Here is a 26520-nt window from a genome sequence, read left to right as displayed (position 1 = left end):
ATTAAATTTTAGGTGACATTAATTAAAAGATAACTAAGTTCTCTTTTCCACATTTAAAATACATTAGAATATTTGTGAATAATAATGAAATAGTTTGAGTTATAATGGTTTATTAAATTTTGAAAAAGAAGAGAAAAAAATTACATCAAAATAGTATAAAATTAAAATAATTTTTCAATATAAATTTTGAACATAATTTTATTTTAAAATTTAAAAAAGTAGTATTATTTTTTGTATTTTATATATAAATATTATAATAATTAAATAATGATTATATAAAAGAATTATAGATTTAAAATTAAAAAACATTTCAGAAAAAAAATCTAAAACATCTGTAATATACATGTTCCCAAACTAATCCACTTCGCCTATCCTACGTGACGGCCATGGATGAACAAATATTCTTGGACAGACGGTTGCTGGCTGTCCGGACGCAGCTGATGTGGCGAATAGAATAAAACCGAACAGAACATCACAGTACATCAGCGTCGAACGTCGGCCTCGGCACAGATTTGTCAGGGCTGTGGTTTCAGAAATTGGCAGTTACAATGAATGATTTAAAATTGAAACGTGTATCGTTCAAACACTACCGACCCTTTGACCCTATTCAAGAACTTTTCACTCCTTACCGTAATCAGCTCCTCCAGGGCTTTGTCGGTTTCCTTCCACTTTACTTCAATTTTTTGAGATTTTCTGAGCTTTTGGGGTCTTCCAGTCTTTGGAAACTGAATTGGTTTGAATTTTTCTGGGTCTTTTTCATAGCTCATAGCTTTTGGTTTGGATTTGGACTGAATTCCGCATTTGGACGGAAGGTGATTATCTCTCATTCCCAAAATCCCTCTCACTCTCTCTCTGAGGTAGGAAATTGGTATGAGAGTCTAGGGTGTTCTTGTGCTTTGGGTGGGGTGATTCCACTTTACAGCACCATTTCTACTCCACTTCGCTATTTGATTTGAATATAAGTTCCTTTTATAGTTGTTATTTGTTTGGCCAATCTTTTTCTACTGATTAGCCATAAATATATACGCAAGATTTTTTCCAGGTTTTCTTTTCTCTTCTTTCAGTTTCCTTCTTTTGAGTCCAAATGTTTGAGGTTACTAGTTAATGATTCTTGACATCCGTTTTGGCATCTTGGACTACATGAGCATTCCATTTTAATTTTCTTCGTGAAATGTTTTGCACTATGCTTTGGTAATGCTTCAGCTGAGAAAAGTCAAATCCCTAATTGAAGAATGAATAAAGCTAAAGTAAAGCGCCGAGTGGGTAAATATGAGGTGGGAAGAACAATTGGCGAAGGGACATTCGCCAAAGTGAAATTTGCTAGAAATGCGGAGACTGGGGAACCCGTGGCTCTGAAGATCCTTGACAAAGAGAAGGTTCTCAAACACAAGATGGCCGAACAGGTCTTAAGATGAACCTTTTTTTTTTTTTAACTGCAACATATTATTTCCTTTCGACTAGGACATATTTGATAAATATTTTTCTTTGCATACTTTTACAGATCGGGCGGGAAATATCAACAATGAAGTTGATAAAACATCCAAATGTTATTCGATTATATGAGGTTCGGTCTCTCTCTCATCAAATAAAAGTTTTCCAAATCTACCAATAGCACTCCATATTCTTAAATTCTGTATGGTAGAAAAAGGTTGTTAATTATGTAGAGAGATCACTCCTTATTTATGGAGTTGTGAACAGAAATCAATTACCACAATTACCTTAAGTTTGTGATATATATGTAGGCCGAGTTTTGAGTGAAGATGCGGCCTCCATTTTTTTTTTTCTCTTTTGTGCTTGATCAGTAAGATATTTCCTAGCGTTACGTGGCATACAACTGCCTTAGTTGTAGTAAAGTCTATTTGCTACCTATTCATTTGTAAGGACGTCTCATTGAATCATAGACTTTTTTGATTGGCACTAGATGAATGGGACAAAGTCTCGACTAATCCGCAAGCGAACCTTGGGTAATTTAGGAGGAAATTTCCTGAGTTTGATGGCCCCAAGAGTGTGAATCTGGAGTTTTGAACCCAGGACGTTCAGTTTATATGGCTTTTCCAAGGACCACTACGCCACCCTTTGGGGTTGAATCACTAACTTGAAGTCGTTCAACATCATAAACTGATGTTTCTTCCTTTCCATCCCTTGTGTACCGCATGTTGTGGCTATCAGCAGTAAAGGAATTGCAATAAAGCAATAAGAGTTTTATGGATCTTATTGTCATACTCATTTCTATTGTCTCCAAAACTGAGAGCTATTTGAAGGGGCAGCCCCCGCCCCACCCCCCCCCCCCCCCCCCCCTAATATTCTCATCTATGAAGACTGGAGATCTTAGTCCATTCCATCATCTTGTAACATGTTATGCCAGTTCAAAGTGTGTGACTGCATTTTTGTCCAGATCATTGCTGCAATTAAAGGAAAGCAAAAATCCTTAAAGTAATAGAAATAAAATACGTAAGTCAGATCATAACTTCAATTAGATGGAAGAAAACACTTTCAAGTGGTGGACCTAAAATACATCAGGGGCCACTTTCACTATCTTCTGAAAAGTATATTACTTTTAATGTCGCCAACCTTTTATCCTTTTGGGCTGTCAATCCCATCTTAACCATCACAATTTGGAGATTATTTTATGTTTATATGGGATTCACTTTCTGAAAACTTGAATCTATTAGTTTCTCTCTCAGACTGTTTCGTATTAATCGTTATCTTTCCGCACATCTTCCACCAATGAGAAAATAGGCAGCACTACAATATTTTTTTGGGCAATTTCTACTGCAGTGATGGTGTATCATGCTTTTCGTCTAGGATAGAGAAATATTGTATAAGATGGGGCAGTGGGTGTTTTCGGTCCACATATTGGACTGGGGAAGTCTTGAGCCAATTAGGCTTCAAGTAATTGCAGCATGTCGATGAACTTACTTCAAAAGAAACATTATACTAAAAACCATTTAATTTTAGCAGCAGCTCTTGATTTAGATGTTAAGTTATTTTTAATTATAAATAAATAAAAAAATGTTATGTTCTTTTCCTTATTCTGCATTTTATCTTTCTTTTCAGGTAATGGGGAGCAAGACGAAGATATTCATTGTTATGGAGTTTGTTACCGGGGGAGAATTTTTTGATAAGATTGTGAGTTGTCATTTTTTGTGATCCTATCCTGTACAACAGTATCCTCGTCAATTTTGAGGTGTCCTAAGATGCCAGTGACAAAAAGGAATGCTAAATTAGAATAAGGAATGCAATTTCACCTTTCCCATTTGCTTAAAACACATGATATCAGAAATTGTTTTGGTCCCTTTTTTTCTGCATTTGGACATTTAATATGTCAGATTTGAGCCATGCTATTATTAGAAAATATAGTCATTTCTAATGAAATTAACTTTTGACTGTTAAGGTAAACCATGGACGGATGAGGGAAGATGAAGCACGCAGATATTTCCAGCAGCTTATTAATGCCATTGATTATTGCCATAGCAGGGGCGTTTATCACAGAGACCTCAAGGTGCAAGACCTTTTTGATTCACTCTAGAAAATATCAGTTACGCTTGTAGCGAAGGTTTTTTTTATATTTTCATTTTTAGTTGTATTTTTAATTTTTTAATTTTATGGATTTCTTGCAGCCAGAAAACTTGCTGTTGGATGCTTATGGAAACCTTAAAGTGTCTGATTTTGGATTCAGTGCTCTGTCCCAACAAGTCAGGGTAATAATTTGCAGTGTCTTCTAAACATCCCATTTTGTTTTCTTCAATATTGAGTTGATCTTTGTGCCGTTTAGGGTACTGTCATTTTTATGTTCAGCATTGAAGTAATTGTGACATGATTAAGAGTGGAATAGTAAGGAAGATGAAGGCAAATGGTTCTTGGCTTGTATTGTGATAAAGTTGAAAACTAAAAAGTAGATCTCTTTCCGGTTAAAATTAATTTGATCATAAGTGGTTAATGCTGATAGGGTGGTGCAAGATATACTGCCTCATTTGTTTTCGTTAATTCTTTGGTGCGTAGTATGATTTGTATTTAAGCAATCAGGAACTTTCAGATGAGAATATGCGCATCTGAGCTCTATTTTTTTACCGATAAAAAAAGTAATCAGGAACTGAGGAACATGCAGAGGCTGTATGTTCTGGCATGCCCAAAAACGTTTCATGGCGCACTAGATTTTGCACAAATGTTGACTGCCTCTATAGATACTAGGTTTGTGGAGATTTCAAAGTGAAAGGTTTTGTGTTAGTTATGAGTTTGAGGTTTTAGGTATTTTCCATTTCTTCTGATTGATGGGTCAATCATTTGCTTCTTTGCTTCACTGAATTTGATATGCATTACCTGATTTTTAGGTGTGTGATAGTATCTTTTTATTATAATTATTATTATTTTTATAAGAAGGTGTGTGGGGAAAGAAAGGTTTACCTACATCTATTGACCTTTCAGAGACAGATTCAAACTCAAGTTGGGCCAATGAGTTTGTTTGGCAAGAAGAACAACCAATGAAGAGTTTATCCCCGTGACCTCCCCCGATTGTGAGGCATGGACTTCCAGGCTCCTTGATACAGATGATACTTTCCTCATTATAGCTGACACTTAGTATGGCTGCCATATTCATGTAGGATGATATGTAGGATGTTAGATTAGAAGCACAGAGGGATTTAGAAATGCAGTCTACTAGTAGGAGATTCAATTTCATAATAGGAAACGTAGAATGCAGAGACATAATAGTTATGATCCCTAGCTGTATTTTCCCCAGTCAATTACCACCCCCATGCTGTATTGAGTACCATAAATGTGCTAACAATTAGAAAAAATCAGTAGTAAGATGTTGCACATGTAAAACCTCGTCCCTCTAGGTTTCAAAATAATGCCATTTTAGAAAACTAGGGGAACCAGAATGCTACTAACCTTTTGAAGATTCTTACTTAGAAGCTCGGCATATAAGATTTCATAAAATAAAGAAAAACCCTCATTTATTGAAATATTGAAATTATAAAAGAGAGTCTGCAGAAGTGCTTATAAAAAAAATCATTCAAGTCTCGTGTGCTTAACAAAATAACTTAATAACTCAAAACATAAAACTAAACATATCATGAACTGTCTAGGCCTTTGCCTCATCTTCTTGAGCCAAGTTGTGTCCTGCATCTTCATACTAATTCTCACCTGGGGTAGTTAAAAATATAAAAACATACAAATATGAGTCGAATACGCTATAAGCAACACGATATGAACATAATATGGTTTTCTTGAAAAATGTACATACTCATTTTTCTTATAAGTAAAATGAAATTTTATTGACATGAATGAAATAGGCGAAGTCCATGTACATAGGGAGTATACAAAAGAATACCTAAACACATTCTAGGAACTAGAAATTAAAAGCAAAAAGTCATGAAATGAACTGTGCATGATTCTTTGACTTGTCTTTCACTTTCCTTATTGGCGGGTACCCAATGTCGACTTTCGTGAGTTGGGGTTAGTGAATTTTGAAGATTCTAGTTCCATCCGTGGCCATGGGTTAGGAATCGACACATGACGATGACAACACCGGGTACATTACCAGCGTGCCAATATAGGCAATGCAATATGCCCTTACCTCATGGTACTACGCTTGCTAATTATATGAGTGTCACACTCAATCAATTAGGGATGTACTTATCTCTTCCATGGGAACCACAAAATCGTGACTTGTCATAAAATATCGTAATGCATGAGAATCACATAAAATCATGACTTGTCACAAAATATCTTGATGCATGTACTATGCAAATGAACATGGAACATATGCATAAAATCATGGCATTTATAATTTATCATGACATTCCGAAATAGCTTTCAGCATGGCTGGTGTATGTCACCTTCGTGGGGCCTGACACCCAATTCTAAACTCTAATATGTAAACCTCAAATAATGGATCCAGATTAAAAACCTAATAATAACTTCACCCAAATTTTTACCTGAACTCCAAATAAAAGAATAATATATAATAAGTTGCAAACTAAAAATCTCTACAAAGTTTGGGGGTGTTACAGCACATGAATTGAGGGATAGAGAGGTATATATATATATATATATATATATAGAGAGAGAGAGAGAGAGAGAGAGAGAGAGAGAGAGAGAGCTAGTCTCTTGGGTGGCTGAGAATCTTATCTCTAAAAGACTGAATGACGATGAAGGAATAGAGGGCACTAACAAGAAAGGAACTACGAGCACAAATCAGTAAAATATATTGCACATAAACAGAGGGATAGAGAGAGTCTCTTGGGTGGCTGAGAATCTTAGTCCAAGAGACTATTGACGATGAAGGAATAGAGGACACAGCTGAATCTTGTTACAATAGCATGTCCCCCCGTCACCGGAGAGTCCTATAGGACAAGGAGCTGGCAGTCAATCATCCACTCTCGAGATTCATTTGATCAATGGATATCCACGTCTTGCCATATCTATAAGTACACTTATTCTACGAAGGGGAAACTAAGGCTGAAACTGGTCCTGCCAGAGCAAGGATCTACTTCTCACCCTAGGAGTTGGCAGGTATGATAGTGTCCCATTTTTGTCTCTCTCTGAGTATCTACTAATAAGTAGCACTTTTGCTACTCAATCATAGAGATAGAGTCCAATGAAGCTGAAAAAGCCCTCTCTTATAAGCTAGTGCTCTGCAGTCTTTCAAAAGACTAGCCAAAAAAGACACCTTACTGAAGATGTGCCAAGGCACCTTTACATATTATAATTTTAGGCGCTTCTTTATCGAAGTTAAGCTTCATGTTTCTTGGTCAGGCTTCGTGCTTCTTATTCAGGCTTCGTGCTTCTAAGTCAAGCTTTGAAGCCCCTTCCATTATTTCTGGGATATTTGAAGAAGCTTAGGTTTGGAGCCGCTCTCAATGATTGTGGAAAAAGAAATCAATCTTTTTATCCACCCAAGAATCCTGCCTTTACTAGTCACAAATGAATCATACTTTTAGTGCTAAGACGTGTTTTGGACTGGCCTGGATAAATTTAGAGCAAACGTCTGGCCAGGACTATGGAGTGAGCTGCATGCATACTGAACTTTAGTTTCAAAAGTTGACTGCATGGGTGGAGTGGACTGTGAATTTGTCTAAGTTGAAAAGACCTAGTATTAAGAACTTTACATTGACTAACTATTGTGTCCAGAAAGACCATCATGAAACATTTAGGTATCGTTTGGATTCGAAGATGAGTTGAGATGGGTTGTGAATAGTAGTGAGATAGGTTGTGAATAGTACTGAGATTTGTGAGTTAAAGTTGTTGAATAGTAGTGAATAGTAGTGAGAAGAGTTGAGATGAGTTGAGATGAATTGAGATGGTTTGTGAATACAAACGAGGCCTTATTCAGATGTGTGAATCGTCAGTTTTCTGTTGAGCTTTAGTTTTATTTAGATTCATGTTTTTTTCCTTACCTAGGTACATTATGCAAGGGAAAAACGTGCAAAATGATCTTCAAAGAAAAATTTCATTAAGTTACACGAGCTTATTAGAATTTGGGACAGGCGATATTAAAGCTTCTGAAGAAGGAATGATGTACCTGGTGTTCTTCGGTCAACTTAACTTCTAACTGGTCTATTGAATAGAATAATATAAAGATCTAAGTTTGTTTTATATTTCGAGGTTTCTGATGCACTACTTTAGCCGCTATATTGCGCTCGCTCTCTCTCTCTCTCTCATCCATTTCAAGCTTCTGCATTTATTTTTCAATTTCCTCAGAATCTTGCTTTTGTTCCTAACCGTGGTTAAATTTGCAGGATGATGGCCTGCTTCACACTAGCTGTGGAACACCAAATTATGTTGCTCCTGAGGTCTGAATTGTTTCTTAGCATCCTCATATTGTTCAACATTGTATGCCTATTTTTTAACCAGTGGTGCTTCAGTCTTTAACAATTTACAATCTTGCTCTTTAGGTCCTTAACGATAGAGGCTATGATGGAACAACTGCAGACTTGTGGTCATGTGGAGTGATACTCTTCGTATTGCTTGCAGGTTACTTGCCTTTTGATGATTCTAATCTTATGAACCTGTATAAAAAAGTGAGCATTGTATAATTTCTGCAGCATAATCCTCCTGTCGTTCTCCGTCTTCTTTTTGTTACCCACTTTCTTTATTTGCAGATTTCGGCTGCTGAATTTAATTGCCCTCCTTGGCTCTCTTTTAATGCCATGAAATTAATAACACGAATCTTGGATCCCAATCCAATTACTGTAAGTTCTAATACATTAGGGAAATTCTCTTGATCAAACAATGGCCTTCTTTGTATCTCACATATATCGATTCAAATCTTTGTAGCAAGTTATGTTGGTAACAATCATATAGCCATACGCAATGGAATATAGAAGCATGGGTTTCTTTCAATTTTCGAATGAACATGCATCAAAAACATTTTTTTTAGGATTCGTACCCCAACCTTGCAAACAAGGTTTACCACCAAAGTGATGAATACAAATGAACTTTAAGAATGCTTCTACATGTGAGGACTATATCTATTATACTTTATTTATGCCAAGAATGAATATCTCTATTTATACTTCATACTATGTCGATTGAATGAAAGATAAGACATGATAAGAACGATAAGGAAAGATAAGGAAGGGAATGAATGATTGAATCCATGTTTGATATGAAAACCTTTAATCAAGGTCCACAAGTATGATAGTTTTGACAGTACCACAAGTCGGGGCGGGGGGCAATGTCAAGAGGGGCAGACTGGTAGTGCAATTGGGATGCTAATCCACAATCATGGATTCCTACTCTAGGCCTTGGGTGGGATTGAGATTACAAGGATAGCTAACCCTAATATGCCAGTGTGTACTGGCCTACAAATGTTGTTAGACAGTTAGGCTCAAGGAGATGGAGACCTAGTCTGAATAATTTTAGAGGTTTTATCATGATGTCTTTTATATCACCTGGATTTTATGAAAGCTGATATGATATGGATTGTACAACAAGTGTTATTATGAAGTTTATTAATGAAACTTCTTAGTGTTTTCTTTTATTATGGATTTCTCTTATACTTGGCTCATGTAATGTTATTGTTAGTGGCATTCATAACCCAAGGGAAAGGGGGTGTTACATATATGTAAATCAATAAAGACGCATGCCCCAAATGAATATTCATAATTTCAGAAAATAAATAAAATCGCAAAAGCTCATTGATTTTAGGAACATAATTCTAACCATGTCTATATTTGAGAAGATTCATATTTCCATAGCATATTTGTAGGTGAGAATTGCAGTTTATACTGCATAACAACCTTTCCATAAATATATGACTTAGAAGAAGATGAATCTTGAGCAAAAACTCAATAGTTTTCAAGAATATCATTACATATATATACTTTTTTATGATGAGCAATTCTGGAGACCTTGCGAACACAGCACGTCTTTTACTTACTTTATACTGAATCTCAACCTTTCTATAAAAATATGACTTGGAAGAAGATGAATCTCGGAGCAAAAATCATGGTTTTCACTTTTCATGAATATCATTACATATCTTGACATGCAATTTTGTTAATATAGTGATCTTAATTCTTTAACAGTTGTATACTATAGCTTACTAGTGCTAAAATCATCGAAAGAAAATCACATTTTTTTTTTACAACATTTCCATTGGACAAATGAAACCCTATCAAACAAATATACAAGTTGAACAGACAATCCAATACCAGAATCGTTCAAGTTCAAACGGACAACAACAGTTACTTTACTCATATGTGTTAAAGCTATTTGATCGAGACAGGACCCCTCGAAGCTTTGATGAAGTAAGGGCCAATTATGATAATTCCTTACTGTGGTACTGGAAGTAAGGCATGTCAGGCTTCTCTTCTCTTAAATATAATTATTTTGCATTTTAGATTTTGCCTCTAGGCTTTTGCACATTGGATACATTTGTTTCTACAACAATTTTGTTTTGCTAATTTACAGCAATTTTGGTGTGGCTAATACTTCTGTATATATCACAAATTTGTGAATATACATTGTTAATGTGGTAGCTCATTGACTAAAGTATCTCTGTTTAGTCAGTTATTTTTTGGGTATAATAAGCCAAGTAGCCTAGCTTCTCTGTAACACTTTTGGTCCTAATTTATTGGGATGCCTTGTGATTGTTCTCAAGAAGTTCAATGGAAAGTGCATATAGGCTGTCAAGGCATTAAATATATTTTCTGACGCTACCTAATACTTGTTATAAGTTAAGAAGGGTGGTGGTTGCCAGAGTTTGCCTAGGAATTTCCAGAGGTGTCGTTTGATTATGTGGTTCTTCTAAGAACCAACAAATTGTGTGAGCTTACATTCATGAAATTTTTTTTATTACTCTCTAGGTCGTATTTAAGAGGAAGCTTAAACAATTTGATTTATAAGCAACACAAAGTATGGTAGAAGATTACAAGTTTTTGTAGACTTTGTGCTTTATTACACTTATCATCAATTAGGATATGAACTAACTAAAAGGATAAATGAAAGCAGAAATTTATTTGTCATGGGGCCTCAAAATTATGGCTTCTGACTATAAAATAAAGGCATCATACCTTGTGCTGTTTCGCCTGGTTTTTTTCTCCTTGTAATATACTTTATGTTATGTTGTTCTAGTAAGCACAACAGCTGGTGATTCGATGCCTTGTGCTGTTTCGCCTGGTTTTTTTCTCCTTGTAATATACTTTATGTTATTTTGTTCTAGTAAGCACAACAGCTGGTGATTCCAACCAAGGAAACTGCTAATTTAGAATTAAAGTTTATTATTCATCTGCTTTATCTTTTCTATTCCTCTATTCTTTTCTTGTAACTCTCAAAAAGGCATCATAACAATGCGATGAGAAAATAACGTTTTAATGGTGAAAGTGCTGGTTTTAACATTTTAGATTGCTTAGGTTCTAACAATGCATTGCTTCAGCCAACATCCATCCATCTCCGATTGAATATGCATAAACTGCTTTGCCTATATCGCATTTGTGTGGAAAACGTGTACATATGATTGTGATTTCCTAATTGCATCTATTGAAATCTATTAAAAAGTATCTTTCAGTACTAACTAGATAAATGATCCATGTAGTGGGAAAAAAAACAAATATATCTGTCTCTGATTTACTTCGATCTTTGTCAGCGTATTACCATTCCTGAAATTTTGGAAGATAAATGGTTTAAGAAAGACTATATGCCTCCTGTGTTCGACGAAAAGGATGACTCAAATTTCAATGATGTAGAAGCCGTCTTTAAAGATTCAGAAGTATGTTCCAGACGAGTGTTACTGATTTTATAGTATTGACATTTAAAGAAAGTTTGTTCGTAAGTATTTGTCTCACAACGTATATGTTTTTGGTATCATAACAGGAGCACCATGTGACAGAGAAGAAGGAAGAACAACCAGCAGCTATGAATGCATTTGATCTGATTTCAATGTCGAAGGGGCTAAACCTTGCGAGTTTGTTTGATGTTGAACAGGTACACATATTAAAAGGCTTTGCTTTTTATATTTCCATGACATTGGTATTTATATGTGATTCTCAACCACATTGGGGAAATTTGTTGATAATATATTTCCTTTTCCTTTGGTAATTATATGTGATAATAGTTGGAATAAATAATAAGACTCCCTCTCCAATTAACATCCCATTCCCAAACATACTTCAAAACTATGACTCATGATAACTCACTCCTTGGATTGAACTTTTTGTTACAAGTTGTCCCCCTTGGGTGTCAGATAGAATCATTCAATTGGTTGGTTTCTGGTATTTTTTTGGAGGTAGGGGACTCCACTAGCAGCAGCTCAAGTTTGTTTGTGCTGTGTGCTCCTGCTGGACTGGACATGTGTTGGCTGCAAGTGAAGGCATCAAAGTGAGGGACTTTTGACGACTATAAAGATAAACGAAAGAAAGAAAGAAAGAAATATGAGGACCGTGGGAGCCGCCAACTAAGGCTCTGACAGCCACCATTGGAGCCACAACCTAAGGACAAAGCTTAGATAAGAGAATATGTTCTCGCATCGCTTTTTTTGTAGAAAGCTTGACCAGAAAATTATTATTATTTTGATAGGTAATCATAATATTATTAATAGAGATAGACAAAACCCAAGTACACAAGATGGTATACAAGAGATAAGACCTATCTAGGTCGAAGTAATGGAAGCTAGAAAGTCATGAAAATTCAGGCCATTAAAATCTAAAACTATGGCCCATAGAAATAAAGTACGGAAAAATGGAGTTCTAAGTTCCTCCGGTGACCGATCCTTGTTTTTGAAAGTCCGATCATTGCGCTCTTGCCATATACACCACATAATATAGATCGGGATCATCTTCCACATAACCTTGATTTGTTGAACTCCTCTTGGAAGCGTCCAGCTAGCCAATAGATCGACCACAGTTGCAGGCATAACAAATGATTACTCTACTCGGCTAAACACTTCAACCGACAAGGCTCTAGTTGTCTCACAATGTAACAAGAGATGTTCCATTGTCTCGCCTGATCTCTTGCACACGCAACACCAATCTAGTATAACTATTCTGCGCTTCCTTAGGTTGTCGGTAGTCAGGATCTTCCCCAAAGCTGCTGTCCATGTAAAGAAGACCGCTTTCGGAGGCGCCTTATTTCTCCAAATTATCCTCCATGGGAACTGAGTATTTGCGGCTTGGGAGAGGGACTTATAGAAGGATTGAATCGAGAAAATGCCTTACCCGCAGGAGTCCACCACATCCTATCGGCTTGCTGTCTATTCGGCTTCACAAAATATAAATGGCTGAAAAAGCTTCAAAGATGTCCACTTCCCAATCTTGCGCCACTCTACTAAACGTGACGTTCCACTGCACTTGGTCCCTTGGTAGAAGCGTGAGGTCCTTTATTGAAGCTTCTTGTTGCGGGCCACTCGGAAAATAGCTGGAAAAGCATCCTTTAGGGCCTCATTGCCGCACCATATGTCCCTCCAAAACTTAATTCGGGACCCCCCCCTCCCCAAAACACCAATTTAGAATGGCTATTAAAATCCTCCCACCCACACCTAATGTGTTTCCAAACCCCCACACCACTGGCCCCATTTACCTCTTCAGTGCACCAATCCCCTCCAAACTTTCATATTTGCAATCAATTACTAGTTTCCATAGGGCTTCTAGCTCCATGTTATACCTCCATAGCCACTTCCCAAGCAAAGCCCGATTGAATGTTCTCAAATTTTTTATACCCAACCCACTTGACGAGATTGGTCTACATATTTTATCCCAGTTGACCAGGTGAAATTTGAATTTATCCCCTATCCCACTCCATAAGAAATCACGATATAGTTTATCAATCTGAGCCGCTACACTGGCAGAAAATTGGAACAAACATAAGAAGTACGTAGGTAAGTTAGAAAGGGTACTCTTGATGAGAGTCAATCGGCCACCTTTCGACAAATACAATCTCTTCCACTCTGCCAATTTCCTTCCTATCTTTTCTATGACTGAATCCCATATGGATGAGGCCCTTGCGGCTGCCCCCAAAGGCAATTCCAAGTAGGTAATAGGAAGAGAAGCTACCTTTCCCCCAAGAATACTAGCTAGCTGCCTAGTGTTACTCACGTTCCCTACTGGCACTAACTCTGACTAGTCAAAATTAACTTCCAAGCCTGACGCTGCTTCAAAGCATAATAACAAAGCCTTCAATGCCCTCAACTGGTTTTGATTTGCCTCACAGAATAGGAGCCTGTCATCTACAAAAAGTAAATGAGACAAAGTAATAATGCCCCTATTGGGATCACTAATTGGAAATCCAGCCACAAACTCATGTGTAACCACCATTGATATCATTCTACTCAAAGCCTCCATAATGATAACAAAGAGAAATGGGGACAAAGGATCTCCTTGCCTTAGACCTCGAGAGCTGTTGAAAAAGTCGGTAGGGCAGCCATTAATCAAGACTGAGAATCTGGCCGTAGAGATGCACCAACTGATCCAAGTACGCCATCTAACCCCAAAGCCGCATCTCCCCACCAAATACAGGAGGAAACCCTAGTTTACATGGTCAAATGCATTCTCTATATCTAGTTTGCAAATAGTCCTTGTGGAGCCAGCCTTTAATCTGCTATCCAGGCCCTCGTTCGCTATAAGGACTGAATCAAGAATTTGTCGCCCCCTAACAAACGTATTTTGTGGCTTCGTAATGATCTTGCCCAAAACCACCCCTAATCTGTTGGCAAACACTTTGGAGATAATTTTATATACCCCATTCACAAGGGTAATGGGTCGAAAATTCTTAACCTCTGACGCTCTAATCTTCTTCGAGATCAATGCAATAAAAGTAGCATTTAGGCTTTTCTCAAACTTTCCAACCGGGAATACTTCCTGAAACACATTCATAATGTCCACTTTCACTACCTCCCAACAAGATTGGAAGAAACCCATTGAGAAGCCATCTGGACTTGGAACTTTTATCTTTTACTCATACGTCTAGATTGGAAGAAACCCATTGAGAAGCCATCTGGACTTGGAGCTTTATCTTTTACTCATACGTCCTCACTACATCATACACTTCCTCCTCTTCAAAAGGCCTCTCCAACCAAGACACTTCCTGGGACTCAATAGTATCAAAACCAAGACCATCTAGCTTTGGCCTCCTTACATTCTGTAAGCAGTTGTTCATAGAAATCCACCACATGGTCACAAATCAAAGGGGCCTCCTTGCACTCCATACCATTAACATTCAGCATTTCAATGGTAATATTTCTTCTATGAGGGTTAGCAACTCTGTGGAAGAATTTTGTGCTCTGGTCCCCTTCTTTCAGCCACAATGCTCTCGACTTTTGGTACCAAGAAATCTCCTCCAAAGTTAATACTCTTCCCAATTCTGAAACCAACTCTGCCTTCCGCAATAGCTCTTCCTGTAAAAAGGCTCTAGCCTCAAGTATCCACTCAAACTATTGCAACTCCTCCACCATGAATTTCTTTCGCTCCCATATATTTCCAAAGGATTGTGAATTCCAAAGCTTAAATTCATTTTTCAAGGCTTTTAATTTACAGGCTAGGATGTATGAGGGGTTATCATAAAATTGGTAAGAAGACCACCAATGCCTAACCTTATCCACAAAGCCTTCACTTTTAAGCCACATGTTTTCAAACTTAAGTATTCGCGCCCGCATTAAATGCCACCACAATCTAACAAGATGGGACAATGATCTGAGCAAAGACGTGGTAGCCTCTTTTGGCACACCTCCGGATAGTGCACCTCCCACTCCGGTGAGATGAGAAATCTGTCCAGCCGGAACCATGTCTGATTATTCAACCAAGTAGAAGAGCCCCCCAAGAGAGGAATATCCAACATGTTTAACTCAAAGATACAATCTAAGAACTCTATCATTACTGGGTGCTTCCTACTATCTCTAGATCGTTCACTAAGGAATCTGATAACATTAAATCCCCTGATGTCATTTTGAGGGAACTATCTGAAAACTCGTTACAACAGTTGGTTTTGCGAGGTGATATGTCATAAGCCATAGTTTGAAAGTGTTTCTGAACATAGGGTAGTGGTTTCGGGGATTGGGGTAGGGGGGTGGGGATTTGTAATTTATGCTGTATGTTCTATTCATTTATTCTTCTTTAAGGGGTGTCACTTTACCAAAATTGGGAAGCAAAGATAGAACATTTGGCGAATGGAATTTACCACTAATAATGAAGTGAGGGGGGAAGGTTCACTAGATCTTGATTCTTCATCTGTTTTGACTTGTTATTTAAACTATTTGAGAGATGGTTTTTGATTTGGTTTGGGCATCTTTCGATGCAAATCAATTATGTTTTTGGTATTTATCAAGCCTGTCCTCATCTTGAAAGTTGTTGATTGTCTGCGCTGCTGTATATTGTAAAATGAGTAATGCTAGATACAATCCTGAGGTGTGCAAATCTCGCGTATTCCTTTTGAAGAAAGTGAGACCCACCATTAAAAAGTGGGTTTTTTCATGTGGGTCCTATTTATCCACTTTGTTCAAAGGGAGTGCGCGAGACTTGCACATCCTAGGACTGTATAAATCATTTCCCTTGTAAAATTATAATGGGTGCAGTTACTGTTAGGACCTAGTGTAAAACCCAGGTTTTACACCCCCCAATCATAAACCACCACCTCAACATTCTAACAAGCTTACAATGAGCTCAACCATGTTAGATTATTATTTTTTACATGAAAAATCTAAAACCCTAAATTCCTAAGACTAATGCTAATTATTTTTATGACAAGCTCCGACACCATTTCAGCCGCCACCTCGAGAAACGGTTCGAATAATCACAAAAATTAATCTGGCCGTTGCTTGGGTGGCAGCTGCGATAGGCCTCCTGTCGGCAGCTGCCAGCAAAATCCCTGTTGCCAGGGTGGCAGCAGACAACTCCAGTAGTGGCTGCTGGTGTGAGACCACCCCGCCTTTATTTGATTTAAATTCAATAATTTTAAATTAATAGGACTTTAATCCTGTGTGGGTGTGTTTATTTTACCATCCAATAGAAAACTGAAAGCTGATTTGTCAGTTTTCTATTGGAGGGTGTAAAGGATCTGGTTTACATCCAGTCCTGATTTTAGATTTTTCCTAAATTGAACCCAAGGTTGTTTTTGCTTGCTAAGGCTGTGTGCATGTTATGTAACTAGTATCTGCTTCCTTTGTAATAAGACCATGAATATGGTGAGTCAGGAGTAAGAAAAATATGTATAATTTTATTTATGTTGGCGTTCTGTCATGATGTCTTTGGATTCAGGAATTTAAGAGAGAAACAAGATTCACCTCTAAATGCCCTGCCAATGAGATCATCAGTAAGATTGAAGAAGCCGCAAAGCCTCTTGGTTTTGATGTACACAAGAAAAACTACAAGGTGAGAAAACTGCAGTGGCTTAATGTGTACTTTTACTTTTCTTAACTACAAGCCTCTTAGAGTCAGCTTTTATATCTCTTCGGTACTTGTACTCTATTTTTTGTGGTTTCTTCTTCTATTTTATTTGTTTTGGATGAAATTAATGGGTACCTAATTACATCCATCAGATGAGGCTTGAAAATGTGAAAGCTGGGAGAAAGGGAAATCTTAATGTTGCTACAGAGGTACATGGTGATCAAGTTTTACTTTTACCGATGAGCTGGATTTATTCTACATTCTGTGTTATTTTTACCTATTCGTATACTTCTATTCAGATATTTCAAGTGGCACCTTCTCTTCACATGGTTGAAGTGCGAAAAGCAAAAGGAGACACTTTGGAGTTTCATGAGGTCTCCTTCTCTTCATTTCTCTGTTCTATTTTTCCTCTCTCACTTTAATTTTCCCGTTTGGTGAGTAACTCACTCATTTCACGGGACTCAACTTGTGATCCACTACCTCATTTTTATGGGGGCTGCAAGTGCCATTTTATACCAAGGCAATTGGCATTTTCTATTTCTCCTACTTTAAGAGGGAGGTATTATAATGCTCCGAGGAAGTTATTCTCGTAGGATGGTAAAGCCTAAAAGCAAGAGAATTGCTGTCTTCACAGAAATCTAACACAAGGAAAATTTACGAACTAACTTGGCTTAATGTGATCTGTCAGATTGTAAAGCTCTTTTTATTATAAAGTAGATCTGACGTATCATATCAAGCCACATTAGTTTGTAAACTTTCTTTTGTGAGATTTCTGTGTAGGTCAAATATTTCTCTAAAAACAATGGTTGCTTAGTCACCCGTGTGTGTGTGTGTGTGTGTGTGAGAGAGAGAGAGAGAGAGAGAGAGAGAGGTGTGACAACGGAAGAGATTTGTTATGTCTGATGTAGGTTCCTTTCTGATTAGTAAGGGCTGCCAATAAGTGATATTAAGGCATTAATCTATCCTTGTGTGGGTCAGTAGTTGTCAGTTGTCACCATAAAAGCTGGTTGTGAAGCCTGCCATATAGCGGCTGCTTGCAGAGGCCTAATTGAAACAGTGGAGTTGACATTCTCTAATCACTGGGATTTTTAATTTTTGCGGTGCAGTTTTATAAAAAGCTCTCAACCCGCCTGGACGATGTTGTTTGGAAAACTGAGGAGGACATGCAAGAAATGAAGTAAATTCCAGTGTCTTCCACTTCAAAGTGTTGTGTCCATAAAAATTGGTTTACTTGCAAAATGTTCAATAGTTTCATTTGTTTATTCTTTTCTGTCCTCCGTGCTCTCTTTCTCTCTCTCTCGGTTATGTAGACATTGTTTTCCAAGTTATTGTTGGTAAGCATGAACAACTCCCATGGAGGTTCAACAATGTTTTGTCGTTACACTTGGAGCAACAGATCAATCTTAACTCTATACTAAATGAGAATAACGTATATTTTCTTTTCATTTATACATTTTCCATTCGTAATATTTGTTTGTCTTCATCATCATGAAAAAGCTCACGTTTTTTCCAAATCTCAGCAGAAATTATTACCCCATGGTGTGTGTAATACACCTCAAGGATGGAAATAAGATAAACTGATTTGCTCTCTTGGAGGGGAGCTCTTCCAAGAAAATGAGAGAAAACAGAAAGAAAGACAGAGAAAGTTCTATATCATTCTAGAATAATACTCCAGGCTTTCGGCTCAAGTACATATAGTGTGAAGTATTCCCCAAAGCTACTCCCTATATGGGCCTGTACTAATAACATCATAATAAGATATTCAAATAAGACTACTCTATGTTCAAACCTATTATGGATTACAATTAGAAGTCCAACAAAAACAATAAAACAAACTATAAGATAGAATTCACGAAACACGTTCTGTTGTGGTCTATGGGCTCTTCCTTCGATATAAGCTTGGAATGTGACAGTGTGCTTCCAAAAAACAGGATAACACGCACGATGCATTAATAAATGGACTTGGGTGCAATGGGAAAGACAAAAACCCCAAAAGATGGTGAGTGTTGGACATAAATAGGCTCTATGGCCGAGGAAAGAGTCGTGTGCGACTAATGAGAGAACCCGAGAGTATAGCTAACGAGGAAAGGATAACAAGCGACTAATGGCGAGGAAAAGATAACAAGCGACTAAAGGCCATGGTCATGAGGGGACAAGATGGGGCAACTAAAGGATAAATGATATTAAACGCAAAGTATGTGTAACACCCCAAATCTTTAAGTTCCTAGAGTAAGAAAGGAGGTAGACTAGATTAGGGTTTCTAGTCAGTGGGCCCATGCCCATTTAAGTCAAGGGAGGACGAACAAGGCCCAAGTACTATGCTCGCCTAAGCCCACTAAAGAGCCTGTGGGAGTAAGCACTCGATGTTAGTACAAAAACCTACCTTAAGTAGAACTCCTAGTTAGAGTAGAACACCCAATTAGAATAAAACTCCTAGCTAGAGTAGAACACCCAATTAGAATAGAAACCCTAGTTAGAACATGACTCCTAGTTTAAGTGAAAATTCTAGTTCCACGCATGACTCCTAATCTATTGGCAACTCCTAGTCTAACCGCAACTCCTAGTCTTCCTAGTTTAATTATAACTCCTAACCTAAGGCACTTAAGTAGACCACAATTCCTAGCCCTATTCGAAAACCTAGGGAAGACCTAGTCTAAGTTAAAACTCTAAATGTCCTAGCCAATCCAAAACTATAACGCACATCTTTGTGATAGGAGTTTAGAAAATGATTTTATAAAATGAGACGAGAATTACTAACCCTTTTAAAACTTTTTTTCCTTTCCTTCCCAGGATATGAAAGGTTTTTAGTTTAAAACTAAAATCTACTCTATAAATCTAAGAGAGAGTTTTGCGGCAGAAATCATTAAATTAAATTAAAAGATCTTTTTCAAAAATATGACTTTCATACATTACGTTAAATCGCCTAGGCTTCTGTCACACTTCCCTTGGGCCAAATATGTCATGATGCTTCTTCCTCGTTTTGTCCTTGAGAGGGGGAAGGACATACATAAAAACTAAAGTGAGTTGAATACTTAGTAAGTATTACTTCATACTGTAAAAATATATTAACACAGATTTTCATTCATGCATTCATCATTCATCTACATACTTTACATAAAACATTCACTTCCTTTGAAAACATTATAATGTGAGATTTTTCTTTAAAAAGAGGGTTTTCATTTCATAAAATGTTCCCACACCTTGTACATTCATTCATAAGGAAATTAAAATATTTATACATTCATTTACTCTTTTCACTTTTCCTCTGACTGGTACACACTGTTACGTCCCATGTGTTGGGGTTAGCTGTCTTTTGGACTTGAATTTTGCCTTGGCCACAGGTTGTGAATCTCTTTCAGTCAAGGGGTAGCATCGGGTGCACTACAAGTACTACTTATTCGACATTACAATTTGCCCAGTCCTTTGGTACCATCATTCAGTCATGGTCATTACGTAATTTCGTATATTAAAACATTCATTCATTTCCTTTCCTTTTATTCAGTCCTTTCAATCATTTCCTTTTTTATTTCTTTTCAGTCATCAGTCCATTTCATTTCATAAGCATCATTTAAAATCATAAGCGTAAACATCATCAATAAATATCATTTCATAGCATCATTTAAAACTCATTTCATAGCCTCATTTAAATATTAGTTCATAGCATCATTTAAACACACTTCATCGCATCATTTATACATCATTTAAAAGCACCAAACATAAACCTCAACATTTCATTTCATGGAAAATAAAGATAATAACTACTACATATAACATTCATTCACATGTATACAACTATTACTTTGGGTGCATAAATAGAGGTTGCCAAAGAAGGCCTTTACTTACATATACTTTTTAAACACTTATACTTAGCATACTTTCATAAAACATCATTTCATATCATAAAGCATCATAAAAAGAAATATTTCTTTTTCATTTCATATCATTTAGAAAACTCTATAAGAGTATGAACATAATACTTACCTAGACTTTATGCTATTTACATTTCATGTAGTCCATTCATGTGCGTGTTAGATGACAACCTATATGCATACATAACCTTAACATCATTTCCTTTTCAAGTGCATATGTAACTTAACTTAGAAAATACATAAACTTCTCTTCACTAGGACTTCCTTCACTTAGACATACTCTATCATCCAAGTACATCTTCTATGCTTTCCTTTATCACGTTTCCTAAATTCTTATGATTGTAACTTGTGATCCACTTGAGGTCATCGTTGAAATGCATAGCCTCCTACTTCACGTTCTTATCCTTCAAGGTGAACCTCCTCGATTCACCTTAAAGGCTTAGACACATAATCATCTTCATCATACTTTTCCTACCAAACCATCCATCTCGATGCATAACTTAGACCAACCAAGTTATACTACCCAATCCTAGTCAATACACACATCCCTTCCTCCATTCGTGCATAACCTAACCAATACTTTACCGTAATCTTAACCAAGCATAATACAGAACTTTAAGCTAACCTTGAGGCTTAAACATAATGTACTCATGCTTAAGAGAGATTATCCATTACGTATGGTAAATCTATCCAGCACATGTGTCCAACCAAATTATACATGTACCCTATCCTTTTTATCACATAAGATCAACATATAATACACTAAAACGTCTGCTTGTATAAACAAGATTCATACACCTGACACTAACGTCCAACTCAAACACATACCATTGTCATGCTTTGCAGTCTTCCCCAACCTTCACAATCCTAACACATTACTTGACATCATGCCACTTCACAAACTACACAACTATCCCAACACTTTACAAAATTCTCAACCAACATGACACTTCATATAATCCGTCCAATTACATAGCTTATCCCGACACTTCACTCGATCTACATGATGTACAACCACATCATGATTACGCCAAATCCAATCACTTCACACAGCACTTCAAACTACATGGCTCATCCTAACACTTCCAGTGGCATCCTGCCATTCCACAGCTACGCAACCCCGTCACTTCACAACACACTGGCATATCGCCAACTACATCACATGGCAGAACACCATCTCTTCACACTACTTACAGCCACAACACGACACAATATTGCCAACACTTCAACTACACAACCACATCACACCCATGGAATGGTAAGAGTTGAAACATGACCAACAGTAGAAGATGTTGATGAACCCTAACCCCTGGCTAAGGATGATTGAGAATGAACCAAACCCTAACTGCAAGTTGGAGTTGATAGTGGTGTTTATGGAGATGGTGTATACCATACAACTCATCAAAGAGATGCTTTAAGAATGTTTTGTTCTAAAAACCCCTATGAACCCGGTTATAATAAGGAGATGTAATCTCCATAACAATGTTGAATTGGTGCCTTACTGCTTGGACATCTGCCAAATAAGACATTATCTATGTTTTAATCAAATGTTGGGATGTTTAGTTTACGTTCAGGTACAAAAGTTTTACAAATCACCTTTTCCATTGCGAATTGTTGCATACTGCTAGAAGCAGGCTAGGATGCATTAAATATTATCTATCATGAAGGGGGTATGTGTAACACTTCGCCTAATTAACCATTAGGATTAACCTTGAGATGCCCTTAGATTAAACTAACAATTTTGGGCTTTAAATATTTTTTTATTGTTGTTTATTATTTTATTATTACCATTATTATTATATTAATTTTTATTGCTTATTTTAATATTTTAGCTTAATGTTGATAGCTAGATTTATGTAGACCATGACACTTAGTGCCGTCAATTATTTAGCATGGAGGGTTAGAGAGGCAGGTCCATTAGTAATCTTATTATGGCCTATAGAACCTTAGGACATTTATGGGCCAAGCCTTAGAAGTCTTTAACCAAGCCTCTTAGGAATTCAAGATTTGGAAGGATAACCTTGGCCCAAGTATGAGGAAGGCATAAGGCCTTTGGGCCAAACTTGGTATAGATTTGACCCATGGCCCAAGCCAAGAAAAGCCTTTCAAGCCATGCTTTTCTCATGTTACAACCCTCTTCCGGCTGAGCCCCCTTTCTTCTCGGTCCACAGAGACAAAATATAGGACTGGTGCCAACAGTTCATCACGGAAGAAAGGACTCACTGAGCCTGGATCGCTAACTAATACTAATTTAATGGAAAATACTAATATAATAGAAAAGAACTGTCTTTTCTGTATTCTTTATGCCGAGCTTTTACATGTTATTTTCTAGTACAAGTTTTTGCATGTTCTAATTCTTTCAAACTGTAAACATGATGCACTCTTGATATATGGCATAAGAACATAATGTTGTTGCATAAAGTCACACATGGTTACATGTTACATGTTTTTTGGTTATGCATCAAATTTTTTGTCACAAGTACACATGCATTTCGGGTTGTGCATTAAAAGAAAAGAAAGAATAATAATTTTTGTCATGACCCAAAATGCTAGGATGAGGAAGTATCCTAGTAGAACCCATTTGTCTACTTTAGAGTGCTTAAATTGGAGTAGTAATCCCTGGGTTGACGAAGTACAGTCCATGGGTTTCAAATGGATTTTTTTTAAAGGATTTCAGAGTGAAGTAGAACCTAAGGCTAGTGGGTGCAACACATTGAAAATTTATGTATTATATGGCGAATTGCGAACTGCTGTATTATCATTTTAAGGGATTCCAGAGTGAAGGCGAATTGCAAAAGCGAATTGTAAATTGTGAATTACGACACATGGGTTCTTTTTAAAGGATTCCAAAGTGAAGGCAAGTTGCAAACTGCTGTATTATATGGACTCTGACGTACTCACACCTGACCAAGAGAGCCGGCTATGTGATGCGATAACTAGCACGAAGCCCACGGTGTGTAGGAGAGCCGTGAGGTGTCCACGAACATTGTTATATGGATTAAATGGCCATAAGTGATTAATGAGTTGAAAATGGTACTTTTACATGACTATTTTGCTACTCTGTCACATGATTCCATGGTCAATGGATTGAAATGAATACAAGAATGAAATGAGTTTTAGTCAAATTCATGTCCATGCATTCATACTCATGGTTTACCTTTGCATGCGTATGTTATCTTCTTGTATGTTATTAGTTTAACTTACTGAGATGGGGAAACGTAAGAAGGAAGATCCTCCAAGATTTGAGGAGGACCCTAAGAGTCCTGAATGCTTTGCGGAGCCAACATTAGTAGAGAGGCTAGAATCAGCTGATAATTTAGTCAGTGAAGTGCTAAAGCCTTTTGAGGACCTGTAGAAGATCATAGAAAATGATAAGAGCAAATAGGAAACTTTCTCAGCTATGAAAACATAGCAAAAGGATATTTCGATGAAAATGTTGTGGTTTAAAACCCTCAATTTGTATTTTTGGAAGTCTTTGAACAAATACTTTGGGATTTTTAATAGTTACTTTATTTGGTACCATACAATAATTGCTCAAATCTTTACTTAGTTTCGAACTTTTCTGCTGCAATTATTACATACTCCCAGTAACATGATAGGTGCATTGCATGTTAATTATCATGAATGAGGGGTGTGCAACCTTGAGTTACATGTACTGACGCTTTAGTCTCTGTTCAATCCCAAGCGGGGTCTGGGGGCGTCATAGACGATGGTATCAGAGCAATTACATCTCTGGATAAACTCATAGTTGTCCTAGGGAATATGGTACCAAAAGTTAGGCTTGGATCTCTTAGTCTATAAGCTTGAATCCTTGTAGCTTAAAGGCTGGAAGGACACGTGTTCATGGACCAAGAATTGGAACCAAGGTTGTCTTGTTATACGAATTGGACTGATGTATGTTAGCTTTGTACGTTTCAGGAAAGGAGGAGCTCATGGTACATGGGAGACGTGATGAGAATTCTCCAAGAACAAAGGAGTGGGAGGAAGCAAATCCTCCACTAGAAGGAGGTCAAGCTATAGTAGAAGCCATCCGTCAAATGGCGAAGTGGTGCGACAACATATAATCTAAGGCAAAATAACCGACTAGAGCCACCAAGAGGAGAAGGTCGTGGCTTTCCATTTGAGAAATTTCTCATATATCGATACCCAAATTTCATGAGCACGGAAGGAGCATTAAGAGCCAACAAGTGGCTCGTCGACTTGGAGAGAACTTTTGACATAAATGGATGCATAGAGGAACATAAGGTCTAGTATGCCGAACATTCGCTCCAAGGAGAGGTCGGTATATGATGGGGCACCAAGAGGCAACTGTTAATATGGGGAGCTTGGGAATATTGCCTCTCTCACGTGGGAAAGATTTAAGGAAGAATTTGATAATCGATTCTTCCTTAAGTCTACCAAACAACAGAAGGCCCAGGAGTTTACCAACTTGGTGCAGTGCAATCAGACCATGGAGCACTATGTGGCTTGCTTCATGGAATTGGGAAGATTCACCCTGCTTTCGATAACAATCGAAAAGATGTAGGCTCAGAAGTTTCAAGGAGGCCTACAACCAAGGGTTTGTAGCTAGGCCGCTTGCTTGAGGATTTAGAATTTTCAGGAATTGGTTAACGTTGCTTCGATAGTGGAGGCAGAGTAGAGACATTTGATCACTTAGATCAACGTGAAACGAAATAGGGCGATGCCTTACTCACTTGGGTGAAGCATGGAAAAGAAAAGGGTTCCCTTCTCAATGGATAAAGGAAAGGGCATAATGTTTGGAAACCCAGCACCATTCACTTTGCCAACTTGTTAAAAGTGTGGGCAGAGACATAGTGGAGAATGTCAATTGACCACGAGACCTTGTTTTAAGTGCGGCCAAACAAGGCACTTGATTTGAGATTGTCCCTCCAACACGCCTAGTGGGGAGCAACACTTGATGTCAACCCTAAGACCCTAGTGAAAGCTAAAGTTTATGCCATAAATCCCAGAGAGGTAGATTTGGAAGCTGATGAAACGATAGAAGCCGGAGTAATTATTGTATCTCTTTAACCCTACCCTGGTTAAATAGCTAGCTTTAATTGAGTTCTTTATATGATCATAGCTATCTTGATAGGTAAGGTTAAGTTGTTGTAATACTCGGCCTGTGCCTTGTTTGATTCTAGAGCATCATGGTCCTTTAAATCTACTACTATCATACGACTTTGTGATTTGTTTATGGAGCCTTTGCCTCAGAAGGTTCTAGTAACTATTTCGGATGGAAACATAGTTGTTGTACGCGCATAGTTAAGTACTGCCCATTAGAAGTTGTAGGTTTGGTGTTGAAGGCTGACCTAATCGTCTTCTGTCTAATGGAATTTGACATAATCTTAGGAATGGATTGACTGTTTAGGCACTATGCTAAGATTGATTGTTGAAAGAGGGAAGTAGTATCCGAACCACCCACCTTCGATAGGATTTGCTACATAGGAGAACCTATCAAGGTATCCCCATTAGTGGTTACAACTTGTCAGGCTAAGAAAAGTATTCGGGGAGGTGAGATCGCCTACCTATTGTTTGTAATAGAAAAGGTGGAGGAACTTACAGGAGTACATGGAATACCTGTACTAGAAGATTTTCCTAAAGTGTTTGTTGATGATTTGCCTAGATTACCCCCCAGATAGAGAAACAAAGTTTATGATAGAACTAGAGCCAGCAACCACCCTTGTACATAGAACACCTTATAGAATGTCCCTGACAGAACTAAAGGAGTTAAAGGCCCAGATTGAGGAACTCCTAGAAAAATGACTCATTCGACCCAGTTCGTCCTCGTGGGGTGCATCGGTATTGTTTGTAAAGAAAAAGGATGGATCCAT

At 37.5% G+C, this 26520-nt stretch overlaps 1 protein-coding gene across 1 annotated transcript; it reads left to right on the top strand.

Annotated features, from left to right (window-relative positions):
- Positions 1 to 478: 478 nt before the first annotated feature.
- On the top strand, positions 479 to 18284 carry LOC121241253 (CBL-interacting serine/threonine-protein kinase 3-like). The gene is made up of 16 exons (XM_041138944.1): positions 479 to 812; positions 1204 to 1403; positions 1502 to 1564; positions 3058 to 3129; positions 3395 to 3502; positions 3621 to 3701; positions 7743 to 7796; positions 7899 to 8024; positions 8106 to 8195; positions 11093 to 11215; positions 11320 to 11430; positions 16689 to 16802; positions 16970 to 17026; positions 17117 to 17191; positions 17924 to 18085; positions 18119 to 18284. The coding sequence occupies exons 2-15, from the start codon at positions 1233 to 1235 to the stop codon at positions 17996 to 17998; spliced, it is 1320 nt and encodes a 439-aa protein (XP_040994878.1). The 5' UTR covers positions 479 to 812; positions 1204 to 1232; the 3' UTR covers positions 17999 to 18085; positions 18119 to 18284.
- The last annotated feature ends 8236 nt before the right edge of the window (positions 18285 to 26520 follow it).

The sequence above is a fragment of the Juglans microcarpa x Juglans regia genome, chromosome 7S (assembly GCF_004785595.1).
Source record: "Juglans microcarpa x Juglans regia isolate MS1-56 chromosome 7S, Jm3101_v1.0, whole genome shotgun sequence".
Lineage (NCBI taxonomy): Eukaryota > Viridiplantae > Streptophyta > Magnoliopsida > Fagales > Juglandaceae > Juglans > Juglans microcarpa x Juglans regia.
The sequence above is the reverse complement of the archived record's forward strand: the minus strand, read 5'-3'. Positions and strand labels throughout refer to the sequence as shown.